This window comes from Bombina bombina, chromosome 3 (assembly GCF_027579735.1).
Source record: "Bombina bombina isolate aBomBom1 chromosome 3, aBomBom1.pri, whole genome shotgun sequence".
Taxonomy (NCBI): Eukaryota; Metazoa; Chordata; class Amphibia; order Anura; family Bombinatoridae; genus Bombina; species Bombina bombina.
In genome coordinates, this window is record NC_069501.1 from 757,493,999 (window position 1) to 757,515,221 (window position 21,223).

Below are 21,223 nucleotides of genomic sequence, written 5' to 3' on the forward strand. Positions count from 1 at the left end.
AAGTTCAAACATATTTATAATATTTAGCTACAATTGCTCAATGTTAGCCATTTATTTGTGGTATAATCTATGGGTTTAGTAGGTAGAGTTCATAAGGTAAACATAATACCAATACAGAAAAGAGTTAACATGAATGATAGCCATTGCTCTATGGCAGGCTATCACAGGGGGCTATCACAGGGTTAACTATGTAGGCGTGGCCATACTTTGTTTTAACAAATTTGTATCCAATTATGACCCTGGAGTGGCTATTTAAATAGGGTGTGACTGTGAGATCATTAGCTATGAATACAGCCTAACAGCTGAAACGCGTCAGCAGACCTCATAGCCACAGTCTACAAGTGTGCTATGTATATGTGACTTCTATTACCCTCAAATAAAGGATTACCTTTTAAACTTCTCTGGGGACTCCTTTGTTTCCTTTTTGATGACAGATAACACTAATCCCTCTGAAATCTTCCTGCCACTGTCATAGAGTATTCAAGTCTTCGGTATACTGCTAGCCACATATAAATCAGTCTATGCAAATCTTGGGAAGAAATTTCATCCAATGCAAGAAGATAGGTGCATGACACACTGTACCTTATAATGTAGTATCTTTTCAGTTTCTAATCTGAGGTATAAAATACAGAACCATCCCATGACATATCAAATATTGTGTTTCACTAGGACTCTTTGCTTCAAAAATCCAACAGTAGTTCTTGTCCCACGGAGACTGTAGACATCCAAGTTTAGTGTCACAGACATGGTAGTCCTTGTTCTAGGATGCTGCAGTTCTCAGATAAAATTGTAAACCAGCTGCAAGGTACTTATAACCTAGTAGTATTATTGGTGTCCCTTCACCAAGGCATTGCATTGCATTGAGGATATAAGTGCAAACATATTAATAATATCATTGTATTCTCTTTGTCAAGATCCTTAACATTATACAGATGTGTGCAGTGAGAATGGATTTAATCTATTCAATTTGATTTATTATCAGTTTATTAGTTATAGCAGTGTAAGTGTGATTTTGCTTAATTGTTAGTTTTATGATTCAAGTTCTAGTGACACAGAGATGATTTGTATATCTTATATCAATAAGCCTTGAAAAGTACAGACAGCTTTAAACATACATAACCAAATTAAAGCTAAAGATTTTTATGAAATGGGAAAGTACAGGAAAAGAGTGACAAAAATTTGAGAAATTATCTGACCTCACTGCACATGTCTTTAGGCTCTTGGAGCAGGATCTGTATTTACAATCTAGTGTGACAATGAGATGTCTTACAATTTGTTAATCTTACCTTGGATACTTACAGCTTAGTAAAATAAAAATCCTTGAAGGACATCTGCCATCAGCACGTATACTGTTGGCCAGATGCGCATCAGTCTGATATGAATTTATTTCAGATCACCAGTTGTCTTTTCTTCATCCGGGTCAAGCAGAAAAAACAGCTGCATCAGATGCTGCACCTTACAGTGTTTAATGAGGGTCTCAGGACCAGTGAGTTTGCAGCGTATAAATTGCATACCCATGCCGTGGGGTTTATATTCTAGGCCTTTACTAGAAGTCCTTGCTTTAGAGCATTTGCAGACTAATGATGCAGTAATTCTTACCATCCTTAAAGCTGGTTTAAAGCCTTCACTGCCAGCTGCAAGTCTTATAAAGATATGTAGAGGAACCACAGGAAGGCATTGGTGTGTTCTGCAGTTATAGCTATAATATGTATAATGCTATAATATGTTTCAAATAACTATTTTAAAAATTAAAATATTTATAAAATTATATGTATTTTCAAATAAAGGTATGAAGATAAAATTGATCATTATGAGGTACAGTTTGTATGCTATATTTTGTCTCAGAGTACTGGTGCCCATAGGAACCTACAAAGTTTAAGCTATTACTTCTGTCATTTATCTGTATTATTTTAAAATATATATATAAATGTGACTTAGTATTATTCAGTTACTGAGTTGGGGTGATTATGGTAACACTACATGTAGTAATTGGTGTTCATACCTGCTGCTCCCACCGAATGCCATTTGCATTGTGTTGTAGGTAGTCACTGTTCTTCAGACCAGCACATATACAGAGCTGCGGCTGTACTGTAATGTGCTGGCTGTTAAAGATATTAGATAACTAATATTTACATGTAAGTGATTACTGAAGCTCAGCAGGATCAGTCTGGCAACTCTAGTAAAGTGAGCAGCAGTTATGAGGGTGGTGGCTTTGTGTTGTCAGTTGGTTTTGTGACATAACTGCTGCATCACCTAAGCCACTCTCCTAAAGCTGTCACCATGACAACCAGGCATCACATTATACCATGACTGTCCGTTTAGCCTTTAGTTATGTTATTAGTGTAGCTTTAACATAATATGTTTAATTATGTATAATAAAACAACTTTGTAATATACTCATTATTTATTTAGCCCCTTTTAATGTTATTTAGCACTGAAAATTGTACATTGAGTTGGAACTGCATCATGCTTACCTTTCAAAGCTAACTCTTCATCAAATATTTTTCTAATTGGCTTTAATAGATAACAAATGCAAAACTAATCACTTTATACTAACTTAATGACAGTGATTAGCCTTGTTGTCTGCCGACTATTGAAAACCAATTGCAGTAAACAGAATTTTATTTTGTTTACATTTGGCTGATATGTTATTCTATAGGACGGTAACAGAAATGTCTTGTAATTACAAGGTGTTTACTGTCCCTTTAAGTTATAACAAAACTCCCATTATAAATCCTGAGCTTCCAGTGCTTATATGTTGGGAATAGATTATTAAAATCACATGAACTGATTTGGTCTGATAATATCTACAGAGCTATGGCTGAACCTCAGCATCATGTCATGTGATTACTTCTAGGGTTACCAGCCATGCTAATTAGCATATGTAATGCAGTGTAGCTAAGAAACTACAGTTGCTAGGTCTGTCATTATTTAATAGTAGATTCCCCACATTTAGAAGCCTTTATGTCTGTATCAATTTTATATTAATTAATTATAGTTTATCTGAACTATATAAATAAAGTTGTCAGGTGTCCCATATTTTAACAGACTGCCCAGTAAAATCTGTACAAAAGTACTGGACACTTAAATGTCCAGTATCTTTAAAGGCCCCAGCCAGCTAAATGTAAAAGGCCCTCAAGGCCTTTATGCATTAGAAATATGGCTCAAAAAGAAGTTACACTGTGCATTTTCTATTATATGTGTTACAGTCAACCATGGGGGGGGGGGTTAAATCATTGCTGGGTGTGTACCTCCCATGGGGGTCAAATCACTACTATGTAAATGTGTTACTGGCAACCAAAGGGATACAATGACTGCTTAGTTGTGAAAAACTATATATATGGTGGGATTAATGGTGGGGCCTAAGGTTGAGCTTTTGTGGGGACATTGTGTGAACCCAGCTACCTCCGTGTCCAGTCACCTACAGGTTGTCCAGTGTTGTTATGGAGCACAGCTGGCAACCCTAACTACGGGTGTGTGGGGGCTCTGGGAGAAGGTTAACCATTTCCTTACAGAGGGAAAGCAGCTCTCTCTAATCTCCTGCTTATGTAAACCCCATCTTTCAACCTGTCACAATATATATATTTATATACATACATATACATATTAAGACCTGAGACCTCATATTATTATGAGTTTAGGTGTACTTTTTATTTTTTAATGTGTTTTGTGACACTTTTGTGTTTCACAAAACAGTTAACCAGAGCTCTGAGGATGCGGTAATCATTCTAGCTTAAATCACGATTGAGCTCGAGCGATCGCGTTTACTTTCAACTTGTAATACGAGTGGAAAATTTGACGTGCGCAAACACCTGTGATAAACCCCTTTTCACTTGCACGTAACTGTTAACGCGCCATTCGTAATCTAGCCCATAATTGTTAGCAATTAAAATTAAGTTTATCATAACTTTCTTTGTTGTTTATGTATTGCATTAAAATATTTTTTTAAAAATATCAGAAAATTATGGAAGTACAGATGGAAAACTACCTATTAACCCCTAAACCGAGGCCCTCCTGCATCGCAAATAATAAAACTAAATTATTAACCTCTAATCTGCTGCTCTGGACATCGCCGCCACTATAATAAACATATTAACCCCTAAACCGCCGTACTCCCGCATTGCAAACACTAGTTAAATATTATTAACCCCTAATCTGCCGCCCCTAACATCGCCGCCACCTACCCACATTTATTATCCCCTAATCTGCCGCCCCCAACGTCGCCGCCACTATACTAAATTTATTAACCCCTAAACCTAAGTCTAACCCTAACACCCCCTAACTTAAATATAATTAAAATAAATCTAAATAAAACCTACTATCATTACCTAAAAAATTCCTATTTAAAACTAAATACTTACCTGTAAAATAAACCCTAAGCTAGCTACAATATAACTTATAGTTACATTGTAGCTAGCTTAGACCTAGATTTGGAGTTTGGCGGTAGCCGTGAAAACCAGCGTTAGAGGCTCCTAACGCTGGTTTTAGGCTACCGCCGGTATTTGGAGTCACTCAAAATAGGGTCTAACGCTCACTTTTCAGCCGCGACTTTTCCATACCGCAGATCCCCTTACGTCAATTGCGTATCCTATCTTTTCAATGGGATCTTTCTAACTCCGGTATTTAGAGTCGTTTCTGAAGTGAGCGTTAGACATCTAACGACAAAACTCCAGCCGCAGGAAAAAAGTCAGTAGTTAAGAGCTTTCTGGGCTAACGCCGGTTTTTAAAGCTCTTAACTACTGTACTCTAAAGTACACTAACACCCATAAACTACCTATGTACCCCTAAACCGAGGTCCCCCCACATCGCCGACACTTGAATACATTTTTTTAACCCCTAATCTGCCGACCGCCACCTACGTTATCCTTATGTACCCCTAATCTGCTCCCCCTAACACCGCCGACCCCTGTATTATATTTATTAACCTCTAATCTGTCCCCCACAACGTCGCCGCCACCTGCCTACAATAATTAACCCCTAATCTGCCGACCGCAAAGCGCCGCCACCTACGTTATACTTATGTACCCCTAATCTGCTGCCCCTAACACCGCCGACCCCTATATTATATTTATTAACCCCTAATCTGCCCCCCTCAACGTCGCCTCCACCTGCCTACACTTATTAACCCCTAATCTGCCGAGCGGACCTGAGCGCTACTATAATAAAGTTATTAACCCCTAATCCGCCTCACTAACCCTATAATAAATAGTATTAACCCCTAATCTGCCCTCCCTAACATCGCCGACACCTAACTTCAATTATTAACCCCTAATCTGCCGACTGGAGCTCACCGCTACTCTAATAAATGTATTAACCCCTAAAGCTAAGTCTAACCCTAACACTAACATCCCCCTAAGTTAAATATAATTTACATCTAACAAAATTAATTAACTCTTATTAAATAAATTATTCCTATTTAAAGATAAATACTTACCTGTAAAATAAATCCTAATATAGCTACAATATAAATTATAATTATATTATAGCTATTTTAGGATTAATATTTATTTTACAGGTAACTTTGTATTTATTTTAACCAGGTACAATAGCTATTAAATAGTTAAGAACTATTTAATAGCTAAAATAGTTAAAATAATTACAAAATTACCTGTAAAATAAATACTAACCTAAGTTACAATTAAACCTAACACTACACTATCAATAAATTAATTAAATAAACTACCTACAATTACCTACAATTAACCTAACACTACACTATCAATAAATTAATTAAATACAATTCCTACAAATAAATACAATTAAATAAACTAGCTAAAGTACAAAAAATAAAAAAGAACTAAGTTACAAAAAATCAAAAAATATTTACAAACATAAGAAAAATATTACAACAATTTTAAACTAATTACACCTACTCTAAGCCCCCTAATAAAACAACAAAGCCCCCCAAAATAAAAAATGCCCTACCCTATTCTAAATTACTAAAGTTAAAAGCTCTTTTACCTTACCAGCCCTGAACAGGGCCCTTTGCGGGGCATGCCCCAAGAAGTTCAGCTCTTTTGCCTGTAAAAAAAACCATACAATACCCCCCCCCAACATTACAACCCACCACCCACATACCCCTAATCTAACCCAAACCCCCCTTAAATAAACCTAACACTAAGCCCCTGAAGATCTTCCTACCTTGTCTTCACCTCACCGGGTATCACCGATCGGTCCTGGCTCCGATCAGCCAATAGAATGCGAGCTCAATCTGATTGGCTGATTGGATCAGCCAATCGGATTGAACTTGATTCTGATTGGCTGATTCCATCAGCCAATCAGAATATTCCTACCTTAATTCCGATTGGCTGATAGAATCCTATCAGCCAATCGGAATTCGAGGGACGCCATCTTGGATGACGTCCCTTAAAGGAACCGTCATTCTTCAGTTGGACGTCGCCGGAAGAAGATGGGTCCACGGTGGAGGTCTTCAGGATGGAGCCGGTCGTCATCGGATGAAGATAGAAGATGCCGCTTGGATCAAGATGGTTGCCGGTCCGGATCGCCTCTTCTTCCCGGATAGGATGAAGACTTTGGACCCTCTTCTGGACTTCTTCAGTGGATGTCTAGCCCCCGCTTGGGTTGGATGAAGATATCGGAGCCAGGACCGATCGGTGATACCCGGTGAGGTGAAGACAAGGTAGGAAGATCTTCAGGGGCTTAGTGTTAGGTTTATTTAAGGGGGGTTTGGGTTAGATTAGGGGTATGTGGGTGGTGGGTTGTAATGTTGGGGGGGTATTGTATGTTTTTTTTACAGGCAAAAGAGCTGAACTTCTTGGGGCATGCCCCGCAAAGGGCCCTGTTCAGGGCTGGTAAGGTAAAAGAGCTTTTAACTTTAGTAATTTATAATAGGGTAGGGCATTTTTTATTTTGGGGGGCTTTGTTGTTTTATTAGGGGGCTTAGAGTAGATGTAATTAGTTTAAAATTGTTGTAATATTTTTCTTATGTTTGTAAATATTTTTTTATTTTTTGTAACTTAGTTCTTTTTTATTTTTTGTACTTTAGCTAGTTTATTTAATTGTATTTATTTGTAGGAATTGTATTTAATTAATTTATTGATAGTGTAGTGTTAGGTTAATTGTAGGTAATTGTAGGTAGTTTATTTAATTAATTTATTGATAGTGTAGTGTTAGGTTTAATTGTAACTTAGGTTAGTATTTATTTTACAGGTAATTTTGTAATTATTTTAACTATTTTAGCTATTAAATAGTTCTTAACTATTTAATAGCTATTGTACCTGGTTAAAATAAATACAAAGTTACCTGTAAAATAAATATTAATCCTAAAATAGCTATAAAATAATTATAATTTATATTGTAGCTATATTAGGATTTATTTTACAGGTAAGTATTTATCTTTAAATAGGAATAATTTATTTAATAAGAGTTCATTAATTTCGTTAGATGTAAATTATATTTAACTTAGGGGGGTGTTAGTGTTAGGGTTAGACTTAGCTTTAGGGGTTAATACATTTATTAGAGTAGCGGTGAGCTCCAGTCGGCAGATTAGGGGTTAATAATTGAAGTTAGGTGTCGACGATGTTAGGGAGGGCAGATTAGGGGTTAATACTATTTATTATAGGGTTAGTGAGGCGAATTAGGGGTTAATAACTTTATTATAGTAGCGCTCAGGTCCGCTCGGCAGATTAGGGGTTAATAAGTGTAGGCAGGTGGAGGCGACGTTGTGGGGGGCAGATTAGGGGTTAATAAATATAATACAGTGGTCGGCGGTGTTAGGGGCAGCAGATTAGGGGTACATAAGGATAACGTAGGTGGCGGCGCTTTGCGGTCGGCAGATTAGGGGTTAATTATTGTAGGTAGCTGGTTGCGACGTTGTGGGGGGCAGATTAGGGGTTAATAAATATAATATAGGAATCGGCGGTGTTAGGGGCAGCAGATTAGGGGTACATAGGGATAATGTAAGTAGCGGCGGTTTACGGAGCGGCAGATTAGGGGTTAAAAATAAAATGCAGGTGTCAGCGATAGCGGGGGCGGCAGATTAGGGGTTAATAAGTGTAAGGTTAGGGGTGTTTAGACTCGGGGTACATGTTAGAGTGTTAGGGGCAGACGTAGGAAGTGTTTCCCCATAGCAAACAATGGGGCTGCGTTAAGAGCTGAACGCGGCTTTTTTGCAGGTGTTAGGTTTTTTTTCAGCTCAAACAGCCCCATTGTTTCCTATGGGGGAATCGTGCACGAGCACGTTTTTGAGGCTGGCCGCGTCCGTAAGCAACTCTGGTATTGAGAGTTGAAGCTGCGTTAAAAATGCTCTACGCTCCTTTTTTGGAGCCTAACGCAGCCTTTATGTGGACTCTCAATACCAGAGTTATTTTTATGGTGCGGCCAGAAAAAAGCCGGCGTTAGATTTTCTGGTCGTTACCGACAAAACTCCAAATCTAGCGGTCAGGGTTTATTTTTATTTTACAGGCAAGTTTGTATTTATTTTAACTAGGTAGAATAGTTACTAAATAGTTATTAACTATTAACTAACTACCTAGCTAAAATAAATACAAATTTACCTGTAAAATAAACCTAACCTGAGTTACACTAACACCTAACCTTACACTACAATTAAATAAATTACATAAATTAAATACAATTACCTAAATTAGAAAAACAAACAAACACTAAATTACACAAAATAAAAAAAGAAATGATATTTAAACTAATTACACCTAATCTAATAGCCCTATCAAAATAAAAAAAAGCCCTCCCAAAATAAAAAAAAACCCTAGCCTAAACTAAACTACCAATAGCCCTTAAAAGGGCCTTTTGCAGGGCATTGCCCCAAAGAAATCAGCTCTTTTGCCTGTAAAAAAAAAAAAAAATACAAACAACCCCCCCAACAGTAAAACCCACCACCCACACAACCAACCCCCCAAATAAAATAAAAAAAAACTGAGCTCCCCATTGCCCTGAAAGGGCATTTGGAAGGGCATTTAGCTCTTTTTCAAGTGCCCAAACCCCTAATCTAAAAATAAAACCCACCCAATAAACCCTTAAAAAAGCCTAACTTTAACCCCGAAGATCCACTTACAGTTTTTGAAGACCCGACATCCATCCTCAAGAAGCCGGCAGAAGTCTTCATCCAACCAGGCAGAAGTCTTCATCCAACTGGGAAGAGGTCTTCATCCAGGCGGCATCTTCTATCTTCATCCATCCGGCGCGGAGCGGGTCCATCTTCAAGACATCCGGCGCAGAGCATCCTCTTCAATCGACGTCTTCTTCCGAATGAGGTTTCCCTTTAAATGACGTCATCCAAGATGGCGTCCCCTAGATTCCAATTGGCTGATAGATTTCTATCAGCCTATCGGAATTAAGGTTGAAAAAATCCTATTGGCTGTTGCAATCAGCCAATAGGATTGAGCTTCCAATAGACAACACTTGTAATCTAGCCGATAGATTTTATACAGTAGAAAACTAGAATATTGAAACAGGGGATAACAAGGTTCTGCAAAACCTAGAAGCTAGCAAGAGCATTGAGTAGCCATCATACATTGGTGGCCAGTGAAGGAACTTACATACAGATACATTTAGAATAATCCAATAGTTAGGATATAACTTTTAGTAGCCCTGACACTTTTTTTTCCTAATAAAGTGCTAGATTATGAGTGGAGCACTAACAGTTCCACACGAGAGAAAAGGGTTTTACAAGTTGATAGTAAATGCGATCACTTGAGCACAATGTTTCACGTGTCGGGTTAGCACGTCCTCAGAGCTCTGGTTAACTGTTTTGCAAAACAAAAAAATTCACAAAACACATTAAAAATACATTACAAAGTACAGTTACACTCATAATAACACCATCTAAGAAACATTATTCAACAAAATATTGCACAAAAAAGTTATAAAGGCTCAAAGATATGAGGTCTCAGGTGTTAGAAAAAAAGTCATGCAGAGGGCTTTAACAGAGATACATATATATACATATCTAAATATATATACTGTATATGTGTCTACATATGTATTTATATGTGTATATATGTATTTACAGACATATATACACATATAAACTCATAAATACATATGTACACACATTTAAACATACAGTATATATAAGTGCATTGGAGCCCCTTGCAGTTAAGTAGATAAAAACATGAAAAATCAAATTTATACAATATTTATATTTAATAAAGGTTTTAACTATGTATTTACTGTAAATTTACATGCCAATGTTCTGCACATAGCAGAATATCCTATAAGTATTTCTAAATAAATATTCCTATATATATATATATATATATATATATATATATATATATATATATATATATATATATCTGTATATATCTATAACTATATATATAAATATATATAGAGTGTATATATATATATATATATATACACAGTATATATATATATGTATATATATATAATTTAAATTTTTTTATGAATAAATTGGAATGTGAAATATTCATTTTTTCATGTCAGGTTAGCGCACTTGAGAATATGAGATTGGGTTTGCACGCGAGTAGGGTGTTATTTATGCCCCCACTTTTATTTGCTCCATTGACTTTCTATGCGGGAATACATTTTTGCACACACAATATTCTAAGTTTGCCGTTTTACGTGCGTCGGGTTAGTGTGCAAGCGAAAACTATTTACTTTCAACTCATAACACAAGCGCAAACCAACAAGCGCAACCCGACATGCACTAAAATCTTATTTCTAGTGCACTTAACACTCGAGCGGGTGAGCATTAAATAGCGCTTCATTTGTAGGGTTTTTTTTTAAGCAGTGGATGCTGCTTTGTCGGAAATGTAAGTTTTAAGACCGCTGCTCCTTAACTTATCCTCCACCTTTGAGGTGGCGGACAGCAATCATCCCGTTCAGATATGATCGGGATGATTGACAACCCTTGCTAGTGGCCGATTGGCTACAAATGTGCAGGGGGCGGCATTACACAAGCATTTCACCAGAAATGCTTGTGTAAGGTAAATGCCGACAGCGTATGCTTTCGGCATTTAGCGATGTCAGGTGGACATGATCCGCTAAAGCGGATCATGTCCGTCCGGCATTTGTTAAATCTACCCTGTAATCTGGCCCAAAAAATGTAAATCTTTGTCTGAACCCTTGACCAATCAGAATAAATGCGAAATTTAGTGAAAAGCTTTATATTAATTTACTATACTAGTGAGAACATATACCAGGAATTATTTTCTCCATCATTATCCAGTAGAGAGTGTAGCTATTTCTGTTGTCCTCTTTTTCTGAAATTTGCTACCGTACCTTTAAACATGCAATATTATTATTATTATCGGTTATTTGTAGAGCACCAACAGATTCCGCAGTGCAATATCATTTTTATTCATTTTTAATGTGTTTTGAATAGAAATACTTTACATTTCTATGTTCTTCAGATAGAAAAAAATGTTCTTTTTATTTCTAAATATATACACTGTAGACATCTGTATATACAATCTCTCTATATATATCTGTATCTATTCATAAAGATATCTAGGCATATATACAGTGGGGCAAAAAAACAATTTAGTCAGCCACCAATTGTGCAAGTTCTCCCACTTAAGAAGATGAGGGAGGGCTGTAATTTTCATCATAGGTATACCTCAACTATGAGAGACAAAATGTGGAAACAAATCCGGACATCACATTGTCTGATTTGGAAAGAATTTATTGCATATTATCCCAGAACCACACGGGGGGGGGGGGGGGGGCTAGTGAATGACCTGCAGAGAGCTGGGACCAACTTAACAAAGGCTACCATAAGTAACACACTACGCCGCCAGGGACTCAGATCCTGCAGTGACAGACGTGTCCCCCTGCTTAAGCCAGTACATGTCTGGGCCCGTCTGAAGTATGCTAGAGAGCATTTGCATGATCCAGAAGTGGATTGGGAGAATGTCATATGGTCAGATGAAACCAAAGTAGAACTGTTTGGTAGAAACACAACTCGTCGTGTTTGGAGGAGAGAGAATGCTGAGTTGCAACCAAAGAACACCATACCTACTGTGAAGCATGGGGGTGGCAACATCATGCTTTGGGGCTGTTTCTCTGCAAAGGGAACAGGACGACTGATCCGTGTACATGAAAGAATGAATGGGGCCATGTATCATGAGATTTTGAGTGCAAACCTCCTTCCATCAGCAAGGGCATTGAAGATGAAACGTGGCTGGGTCTTTCAGCATGACAATGATCCCAAACACACCGTCCGGGCAATGAAGGAGTGGCTTCGTAAGAAGCATTTCAAGGTCCTGGAGTGGCCTAGCCAGTCTCCAGATCTCAACCCCATAGAAAACCTTTGGAGGGAGTTGAAAGTCTGTGTTGCCCATCGACAGCCCCAAAACATCACTGCTCTAGAGGAGATCTGCATGCAGGAATGGGCCAACATACCAGCAAAAGTGTGTGACAACCTTGTGAAGACTTACAGAAAACGTTTGACCTCTGTCATTGCCAACAAAGGATATATAACAAAGTATTGAGATGAACTTTTGATATTGACCAAATACTTATTTTCCACATAATTTGCAAATAAATTCTTTCCAAATCAGACAATGTGATTGTCTGGATTTGTTTCCACATTTTGTCTCTCATAGTTGAGGTATACCTATGATGAAAATTACAGGCCGCTCTCATCTTCTTAAGTGAGAGAACTTGCACAATTGGTGGCTGACTAAATACTTTTTTGCCCCACTGTATATATTGTACAATAAAATAATTTTATATATATATATATATATATATATATATATATATATATATATATATATATACACACAGCTATACCTCCTTTTATTGCGCTTCGCTTTATTGCGCTTTGCAGATATTGCTCTTTTTACAGATAGAAGGTTTGTAGCAACCCTGTGTAGAGCAAGTTCAACATATATACACATATAAACACATAAATACACATGAATACGCATATATACACCCTATACATACACAGAACCAGCAAAAAAAATATGAGTCATTGAATGCTCAGACAATGGTTAGCATTTTTTAGCAATAATGTGTTTTTTGTACATTTTTTAGACATAATGCTATGGCAAACATTATAGACTACTATACAGTGTAAATATACATTTTATATGCACTGGGAAACAAAAAGAATATGGTACATTATTGCTATATTCACTGTATCTCCTATCTCCTATATCCACAATATCTCAGAGGTACGACTGTGTGTATATATATTTATTTATTTAAAAATAAAAGGAAAATGTTGTTCAATGTGAAGAACATAGTAATGTAAAGTATTCCTAATGCTACATCAGGTTTAGTGCAGTTGGTCTAGCGCAGTGAGCATGAGCGATAACTAATTTTAATAATAGTTATAATTGTTATTTTCAGTGCGTTCCATAGAAGTCTATGGGGCAGTTGCGGATCTCCTCAACATAGGGCCCTGTTGCAACATTTATTTTGGGCCCCCCAAAGATAACTCAGTAGTAAGCAATACTAATAATATACATGCTGCTCTGTATAATGATAATAAGAATAGATAGATGGACCTGTATTCTGCACCAATAAAATGCTCCCCTGCATTAGGATTGTATACATTCTGCACATGATGCTATGGGCACCCCAAGGCCTGGTGCCACTGCACTTTCTACACCAATGGTAGTTCCACCCCTGCTATGGGGCGAAGAAGTTAGCGCCGTTGCAATATCCAAAGTCTTGAAATTAGTGAGCTTTGGTCTTTCGCTCGTGCGCTAACTTTTTACTTTCAACTTCTAATATGCACAAGTGGGGAAAAAATAGCCCACCAATTGTAATGTGGCCCTATATTTATGGAAACTATTTTTTTTTTCCAAACTCTGTCTTTTTTCTGGTTATGTAGGTGCAGCACATGGACTTTCATCCATATTGCAAATGCTCCTTTCTTATCAGGAATATCTCCAACCTGAAGATCGAGATCTCGTTTGGCAAAGTGTTGACTTTCTGGTGAATCAGGAGCAAAACTGCAACTGGCCATCTGAGCTTGGTGAAGTGATAGAGCGAGAGAATGAACTTGTTCACTGGTGTCATGGAGCCCCAGGTTAATAGTATTGTACATCAGAGCACCTCATTTATAGAGATTGGGAACAAAATGGCAAATGAATCCGATACATTAGACACATGTAGAAAATTATGTGATTTATATTTACTTAAGAGGCACTACAAGACTTGAGCAGACTTTTGCAGATTGCTAAGGGCACAATTCATAAACCAAAGTAGATAATACACAACAGGTATTCAGAAATAAAGAGATTAAACTTGTAGTACTATACATATAAATCAGTAACAGTAAAATAGCTATTATAAATCAGACTGGGACATCTTTTTCTTGCTCCAAATTCAGCATAGTTTGGCTGTAAGTGAGCTGAAGTTTGCAAGAAGGGGGTCCCTTGCTTTCTAAATGCTGTATGGTTTGCATACTGTATAGCTATGATCCTTTTCTACTCTCCACCATTGATTGCATACACTTCTCGATAATGAAATCTGCCCTAGAAATTGAAACCTTCTATATGTAAGATATGAATGCTTGGCCAGAATATTGAAATGTAGGTTATGCTGCATAGAAACTACACAGTGGAGCAAATTACGGAAACGTCTGAATGCAAATTTTCTATTACTTACTAAAAAAACAAAACAAACTTTGTTGCAATAGATTCTAAGGGCTCCATTTATTAAGCAGCAGATGTTGCTTCGGAGCACCATTGTTTCAGGTTTGCCTGAAACGGAAGTTAAGAAGCAGCAGTCGTAAGACCACTACTCCTTAACTTGTCCGCCACTTTTTAGGTGGTAGATTTACATCACCCCAGTCTGATCTGATCGGGATGATTGACGGCCCCTGCTAGCGGGCGATGTTAAATGCCGACATTTGTTAAATCTACCCCTAAGAGTCTGATGTTCAAAAGATCTCGAGGTCTATTGAGAAATATTCATTCCAGTCTCGCCGGTTATAAAAGTAGGCTGCCCCTTGCTGTATAGATAAGTAGCAATGTCCATAGGAAAGTATCGGACTTGCTGCCTCTAAACATTCCTAGCACATTACCAGTTAATGTGGGTCTCGGCAGTTTGGAGGAGGCAAGTTTTAAAACATGTCTACACAACATATAATGTGTGTTCCTTAAATATAAAAATGGTTTCTGTTTTGTAATAGTTCAAATAATCTATATGCAAACTACGTTTCACAGTAAATACACAATTTAGATCACAATTGCTCATCTCGCCAACGGTTTGCAAGACAAGACTTCCATGTAAAATTGATAGGCATTGCTTTCTATAGGAATAGTTTTGTCATTACAACAATAGTATCCTATGACTGCTGCCATGATGTGTTGCAGAAAGCATTGCTTTCCCAGCCTGTTATTTGTAGCTTTTCATAACTGCTAAAAAATAGACAAATCTAAATTTGTAAAATAAAAGAAATTATCCTTAACAACTCCTGATCATCCATTATTAAGATAGAAAGCATGCATTAAAAAAACAACAGCAATATGTATCTGTGATTTGCTGATGCTATCATGTGACACAAGGAACAGGGATATGGAAGGAAATTTAGAAATGTGAAATTCTGTGCTGTTGCATTGCCTTGTTGTTATGCATTTTTTGCAGATTACTTACTTGTATTTAATTTTTGTTTCTATGCAATTTACCCTTCTATCCTGTGAAAGTGCAGTTAACACTGGCAATTGATTATCAGGATTCTCAATATGATTTCCTTCCTCAACAACCCCACCTTAAATGTAGTTCCTCCTCTAAATATTCTCAAATGACACGTCTATATCCTTTATTTTAAGACCCTTAAACAATCTTTTCCACCATTTCAACTCCGAAACCCCCTATAATAAAAAAAGTTTGAAAACACAAAGCACACTCGTCTTAAAAGGACATGAAATCTGAATTTTTTCTTTCATGATTTAGGTAGAACATACAATTTTAAACAACTTTCCAGTTTACTTCTATTATCAAATTTGTTTCATTCACTTGTTAGCATTTGTTGAAGGAGCAGCAATTAACTCCTGGTTTCTAACTGAACACATGGGTGAGTCAATGGCAATCGGTATATATTTGCAGCCACCAATCAGCAGTTAGAACCTAGGTTCTTTGCTGCCCCTGAGCTTTCCTAGATAAACCTTTCAGCAATGGATAACAAGAGAAGGAAGCAAATTAAATAATAGAAGTAAATTAGAAAGTTGTTTACAATTGTATGATCTGTCTGAATCAGGAATGTCTAATTGTGACTTTACTTTCCCTTTAATATTCAATTGACGCATTCCTTTATTCAGCTTTCTCAAGCCATTCATACTTTTACGTCATTTCACTCCACAATTTGTGAAAAGAAAGAGTACATTTTTACTCTTTGGTTGGTTTTTCCGATAAACCACAAACCATATTTAAATATTTCTATTCACTTTTGTTGTTATAGTAATATTTTAATTGTTTCTAAAATATTTCTATTTCTTACTCTTTTTAGGCATTGCGTATCTCTTTGCCAAAGCATACCTACTTTCCAAAAAGCCATGCTATCTCGATACTTGCATCAGATGTGGAGAACTGAGCTGGCAGAAAGGTCTATTAAAGAAGGGACCTGGCATCTGTCATGGTGTTGCAGGCAGTGCTTATGTATTTCTGCTCCTTTATAGGCTCACTGGAAACACCAAATACATTTACAGAGCGCAAAGGTTGGTATTGCCAAAATATCGTTAAATTTAATATAAGCTATAATTAAGTAAGTACGTAAACTGTATTGGGTTCAATAAAAAAATAAAACTTGCAAGCAGGGGCATAACTATATCTGCCTGGGCCTCTGGGCAAAGGCTTTGGTTGAGTCTGTATTTCAATGGCTCCTTTCTTTGTTGTTTGAGTCAACAGAAGGTGATCTGGCAGCCATATGCAAGATGAGCTGTTTTTCTGTGGCTGTGAATCATTTTTCCACATTGGTTTATTACGTCAGAGGATATGTACTTCCTGTACAAACATTGTTGCAGGTTTTTCTTTATAGCAACATTGTGGTGGCCATCTTGGAATTAATTAAGTACTGCAGCGCAGTTTAGGCATGGCTTATCAATCAAATAATATATATCATGGGCACATTTCAAATTGATTCATAATTATTTTTCTCTTAAAAGATTTTATAAAAGTTTGTGCAATTAAAGGGCCATTAAACAATTTGAAATATAGTATACATTCATTTTATTTTTCTGTAAAGTACCTTGGTTTTGTGTAAAAATACAGAAGCTGGAAACAAATTCTTTAACCAAGCTTTCCTTCTAATGCTGCAAATGTCCTAAACCTGCTACATACTATAAAGTCACTCATTGGAGCAGTGGACAAACTTATGTAGAACTAGCATAAGTGATCACAACTAAGGGAAATAATATAAACATTCACCAGAGTAGGTTTGCAACAAGAGAGCACATGCAGGTTAAGGGTACTATGGCTAGAACTCTTTCAGAATAAAATTGAGTGTGACACCAGGAGACAGTGATACTAACTACCTATACTGCTTTCTCTATTGCTCTTCTACTTTCAATAAAATTAGCTTGAAACCGCATTAGTGGGTCTGGGCTGGTTATGAGCCTTAACCAAAACAGAGCTGATATACAATAGAGCTTGTTTACAGCGCCTTGTATCAATTTACTAAATTCCCTACCACGTGAACTATTGTGTAACACCTTGTTTCTCAATCTGTAGTTTGTGTACCACTGGGGGTACTTGGGGCATTGGCAAGGGGTACTCCAGAGATTAGCCTTCATTATTATTTTTCCTGATGTATTTATTGTAGATATATAAAAGAAAGCTGTGTTTCTCATTTCTACACTTTAGCTCTCCTAACAGGACAGAGTGTGAGTATTTCCCTGCCTAGGTTGAACCACTGCTCAGTCACTTATTCACCTCAAATTGGTAAAACTTTAGATTCTGGCTTGTTAGTGATATATGAGGGCTACAGTTGAGCTTTAGTGATATGATCAGATAAAGTGTATTACAAGTGTCACATAGACAAGTGACAGATAAAGGTGCCACTGTAAAATAGGTAAAGTGCATCATACTGAAATGTGCTTCAGTAAAATGAGACAGAAAAACTGTTTATGAAATAGTTATTAAAAAAAGAAAGAAGGTACCATAAATATTAATTCCCTCATCATTCAGAAAAGAGATTATTTTCCTCTTTTTATTAATTGCATATAGTTATTAATGTCAATGGACTATATATCTGTGTTTTATGTGTGTTACATTATTCTCAGTTGTTATATTTCCAAATATGAAATTCTGGAAAACATAAAATAAATATCTTATTCCTATATGTTTATTTCATTAATATATCTAATACAAGCTTGTGAAATCAAGTGATACACATGATTTCTATTTTGGCTCATATAAAAGTTCAATAATATGTGTGCTACAATTGGGGTACATAGGAAACAACTGTATGCCTATAGGGGTACTTGCTACAAAATGGTTGAGAAACACTGGTGTAACAGACCTTGAAGACATGGGAGTGATTACTCCGATCCCCTTGGTGGATCAGATTCTGGGGTTCCATTCAAGCCTTTTCATTGTTCCAAAGAAAGACATGATTTACAGGCCACATTTTCTGAAAGTTCTAACTTTAAAATGGAGACTTTTCGCTCTATATTACTTTTAGTGCAGGATGGTCAACTTTTGTCTACCATAGACTTGAAAGATGCCTTTTTGTATATCCCTATTCATAGGGATCATACGACATTTCTCAGATTTACCTTTCTAAACAGGCATTACCTGCATGTGCTGAGAGGTTTTTTCATATCAAGTGATAGACACTTTGATTCAGGCCAAAAAGCCTATTACAATATGTATTTATTACAAAATCTGGAAAGTTTCCCTTATTGATGTGAGTCTAAGAATTACTATTTTTCAAGCATTGGTCAGGATTAAACAAGTTATCAGTCCTGGTTACCCTCTGTGGAATCTTAACTTGGTTTTTAAAGTTTCTTCAGGCTCAGCCGTTTGAACCTATGCATGGTCTGGACAATCAACTGTTGTCTTGCAATGTTCTCTTTCTCTTAGCCATTTCTTTAGCCAGCATCTGAGCGTTCTGCTATATCTTGTGATTCTCCTTACCTGATTTTTTTATCAGGATAAAGCAGTTTTAAGAACAAACTAATCTTTTCTTCCTAAGGTTGTTTTTTTTCCCTGAAATTAAGTTTCCATTGAACAGATGTGCAAGGCAGCTTGGTCATCTTTTCATAACGTTACCAAAGTCTACCATTTTAACACGTTTGCCTGTTTTTAAGCTGCTTTTAGTAGGAAACGTCCGCAGTTCCTGTTTATTCCCTCTACCTGCCTTAACTATTTCTTTCTCCCCTTCAATCCATCCTAAATGCATCTGCAAGGCTAATTCACCTCTCTCGACGCTCTGTTTCTGCTGCACCTCTCTGTGAGTCTCTTCACTGGCTCCTCATTCACAGCAGAATTAAATTCAAAATTCTCACCCTGACCTACAAAGCCCTCACCAATGGTGCCCCACCCTAACTGTCCTCACTCATCAACAAATATTCTCCAGCCCGGCCCTTAAGAACCAACAATGACCTGCTTCTTGCATCCTCTACCAACACCTCCTCTCATGCTAAACTACAGGACTTCTCTCGTGCGGCACCAACCCTCTGGAACGCACTTCCTCGAGCTGTCAGACTTTCCCCTAACCTCTCCTCCTTTAAACGTTCCCTAAACACCTTTTTGTTCAGGGAAGCTTATCACCCGACTCATTAACAAATTAACTTCACTTGCCCAACAGTTGCCCTCATCTATCTCCTCACTAATATCATTCTCACCTTTGTAGTCCCCACCTCCTATTTCCCATCCTCCCACCCATCTAGATTGTAAGTTCCCATAGGAATGGGGCCCTCAATTCCCCCTGTATTTGTCTGTAAAATTTTGTCTCTTATTGTATTGTTTCTCCATTAGTTCCATACTTGTAATCCTTGTACCCATGAGCAGCGCTGCGGAATCTGTTGGCACTTTATAAATAAAGAATAATAATAATTTTTCCCTCCCTATTTCATGCTAGTCTCGTGGACTTCACAGCTTGGATATAGGATCTCACATGTGATTTCCCGTGGACTGTCACAATGTTATGAAATAAAACAAAATGTGTACTTACCTGATAAATTTATTTATTACGTTAGTGCAAATCCAGTACCAGCTTGCAATTCTTTTACCATGCTTTTCCTTTCCTACTTTCTTATTTTCTCCATTCTCTTGACCATACTTATGAATCATGATAAAGTGGAAGGGATTAAAGCTCTGTAGTGTGGGTGTTTTGCCTCCTGTGATAGCTTGTGGACTTGGTGTGGTTATTTAATTTATTTATTGTTGTACATTAATATGAAATTAGCCAGTAGTTCTGTGACAGTCCAGGTTTCTGCTCTTTCACCTTTGTTTGAAAAGATGGTAGCTCTTCACTCAGACAATTTCTTTTTTAAAGCATCCCATTCTCCCATTCTTCCATGGAGCTTGAATTAGGTTCTGCAATTTTTGCAACATCTTTTCTGTGACTATAAAGTGGTTTTCAATAAGTGAATTGTGAAGACTGTTCTTCTGCTCTTCTTTTAATCCCTAATACCAGTGTTATAGTTGGATTTTTTAAAAAAAATTTTTTTTAAACATTTGGTATCACAGCTGGAATTTTTAATTAATTCCTTTTGCCTATGAGCTTAAAGGGACAGTAAAGTCATAATTAGACATTCATGATTTAGACTGAGCATACACTTTTAAACAACTTTCCAATTTACTTCTATTGTTTAATTTGCTTCCTTCTCTTGTTATCCTTTGCTGAAAGGTTTATCTAGGTAAGATCAGGAGCAGAAAATAACCTAGGTTCTAGCTGCTGATTGGTGGCTGAATATATATACTGATCGTTATTGGCTTACCCATGTGTTCAGTTAGAAACCAGTAGTGCATTTTTGCTCCTTCAACTAATGATACCAAGAGAATAAAACAAATTTGATTATAGAAGTATACTGGAAAGTTGTTTAAAATTGTATGCGCTACCTAAATCATGAAAGAAACATTCTGGGTTTCATGTCCCTTTAATAAGAAGACTCCACATGAGATATGGCTTAATCAATGGTTAAGTGTAAAGTCTAACAAGAAGAATTATACAAAGCAGCTGTTTGATCTTCCTTGCATACATTAACTATGTATTTTCATTCTCTCAAGCATCTTTAATTAGAAATGTTTGATAGACTACTCCTTCAGATGTACCCAGCAGGTTAATGTTTCTTTAAGAAATTAAAATTATGTT

At 36.9% G+C, this 21,223-nt stretch overlaps 1 protein-coding gene across 1 annotated transcript in view; it reads left to right on the top strand.

Moving 5' to 3' along the window:
* The window catches only part of LANCL3 (LanC like family member 3), a 173,104-nt gene that overhangs the window by 126,167 nt on the left and 25,714 nt on the right, over window positions 1–21,223 (top strand). Inside the window, exons 3-4 of the mRNA XM_053704882.1 lie at window positions 13,793–13,990; window positions 16,415–16,622. Of these exons, the coding sequence (XP_053560857.1) occupies window positions 13,793–13,990; window positions 16,415–16,622 (406 nt within the window). The remainder of the gene's footprint in view (window positions 1–13,792; window positions 13,991–16,414; window positions 16,623–21,223) is intronic.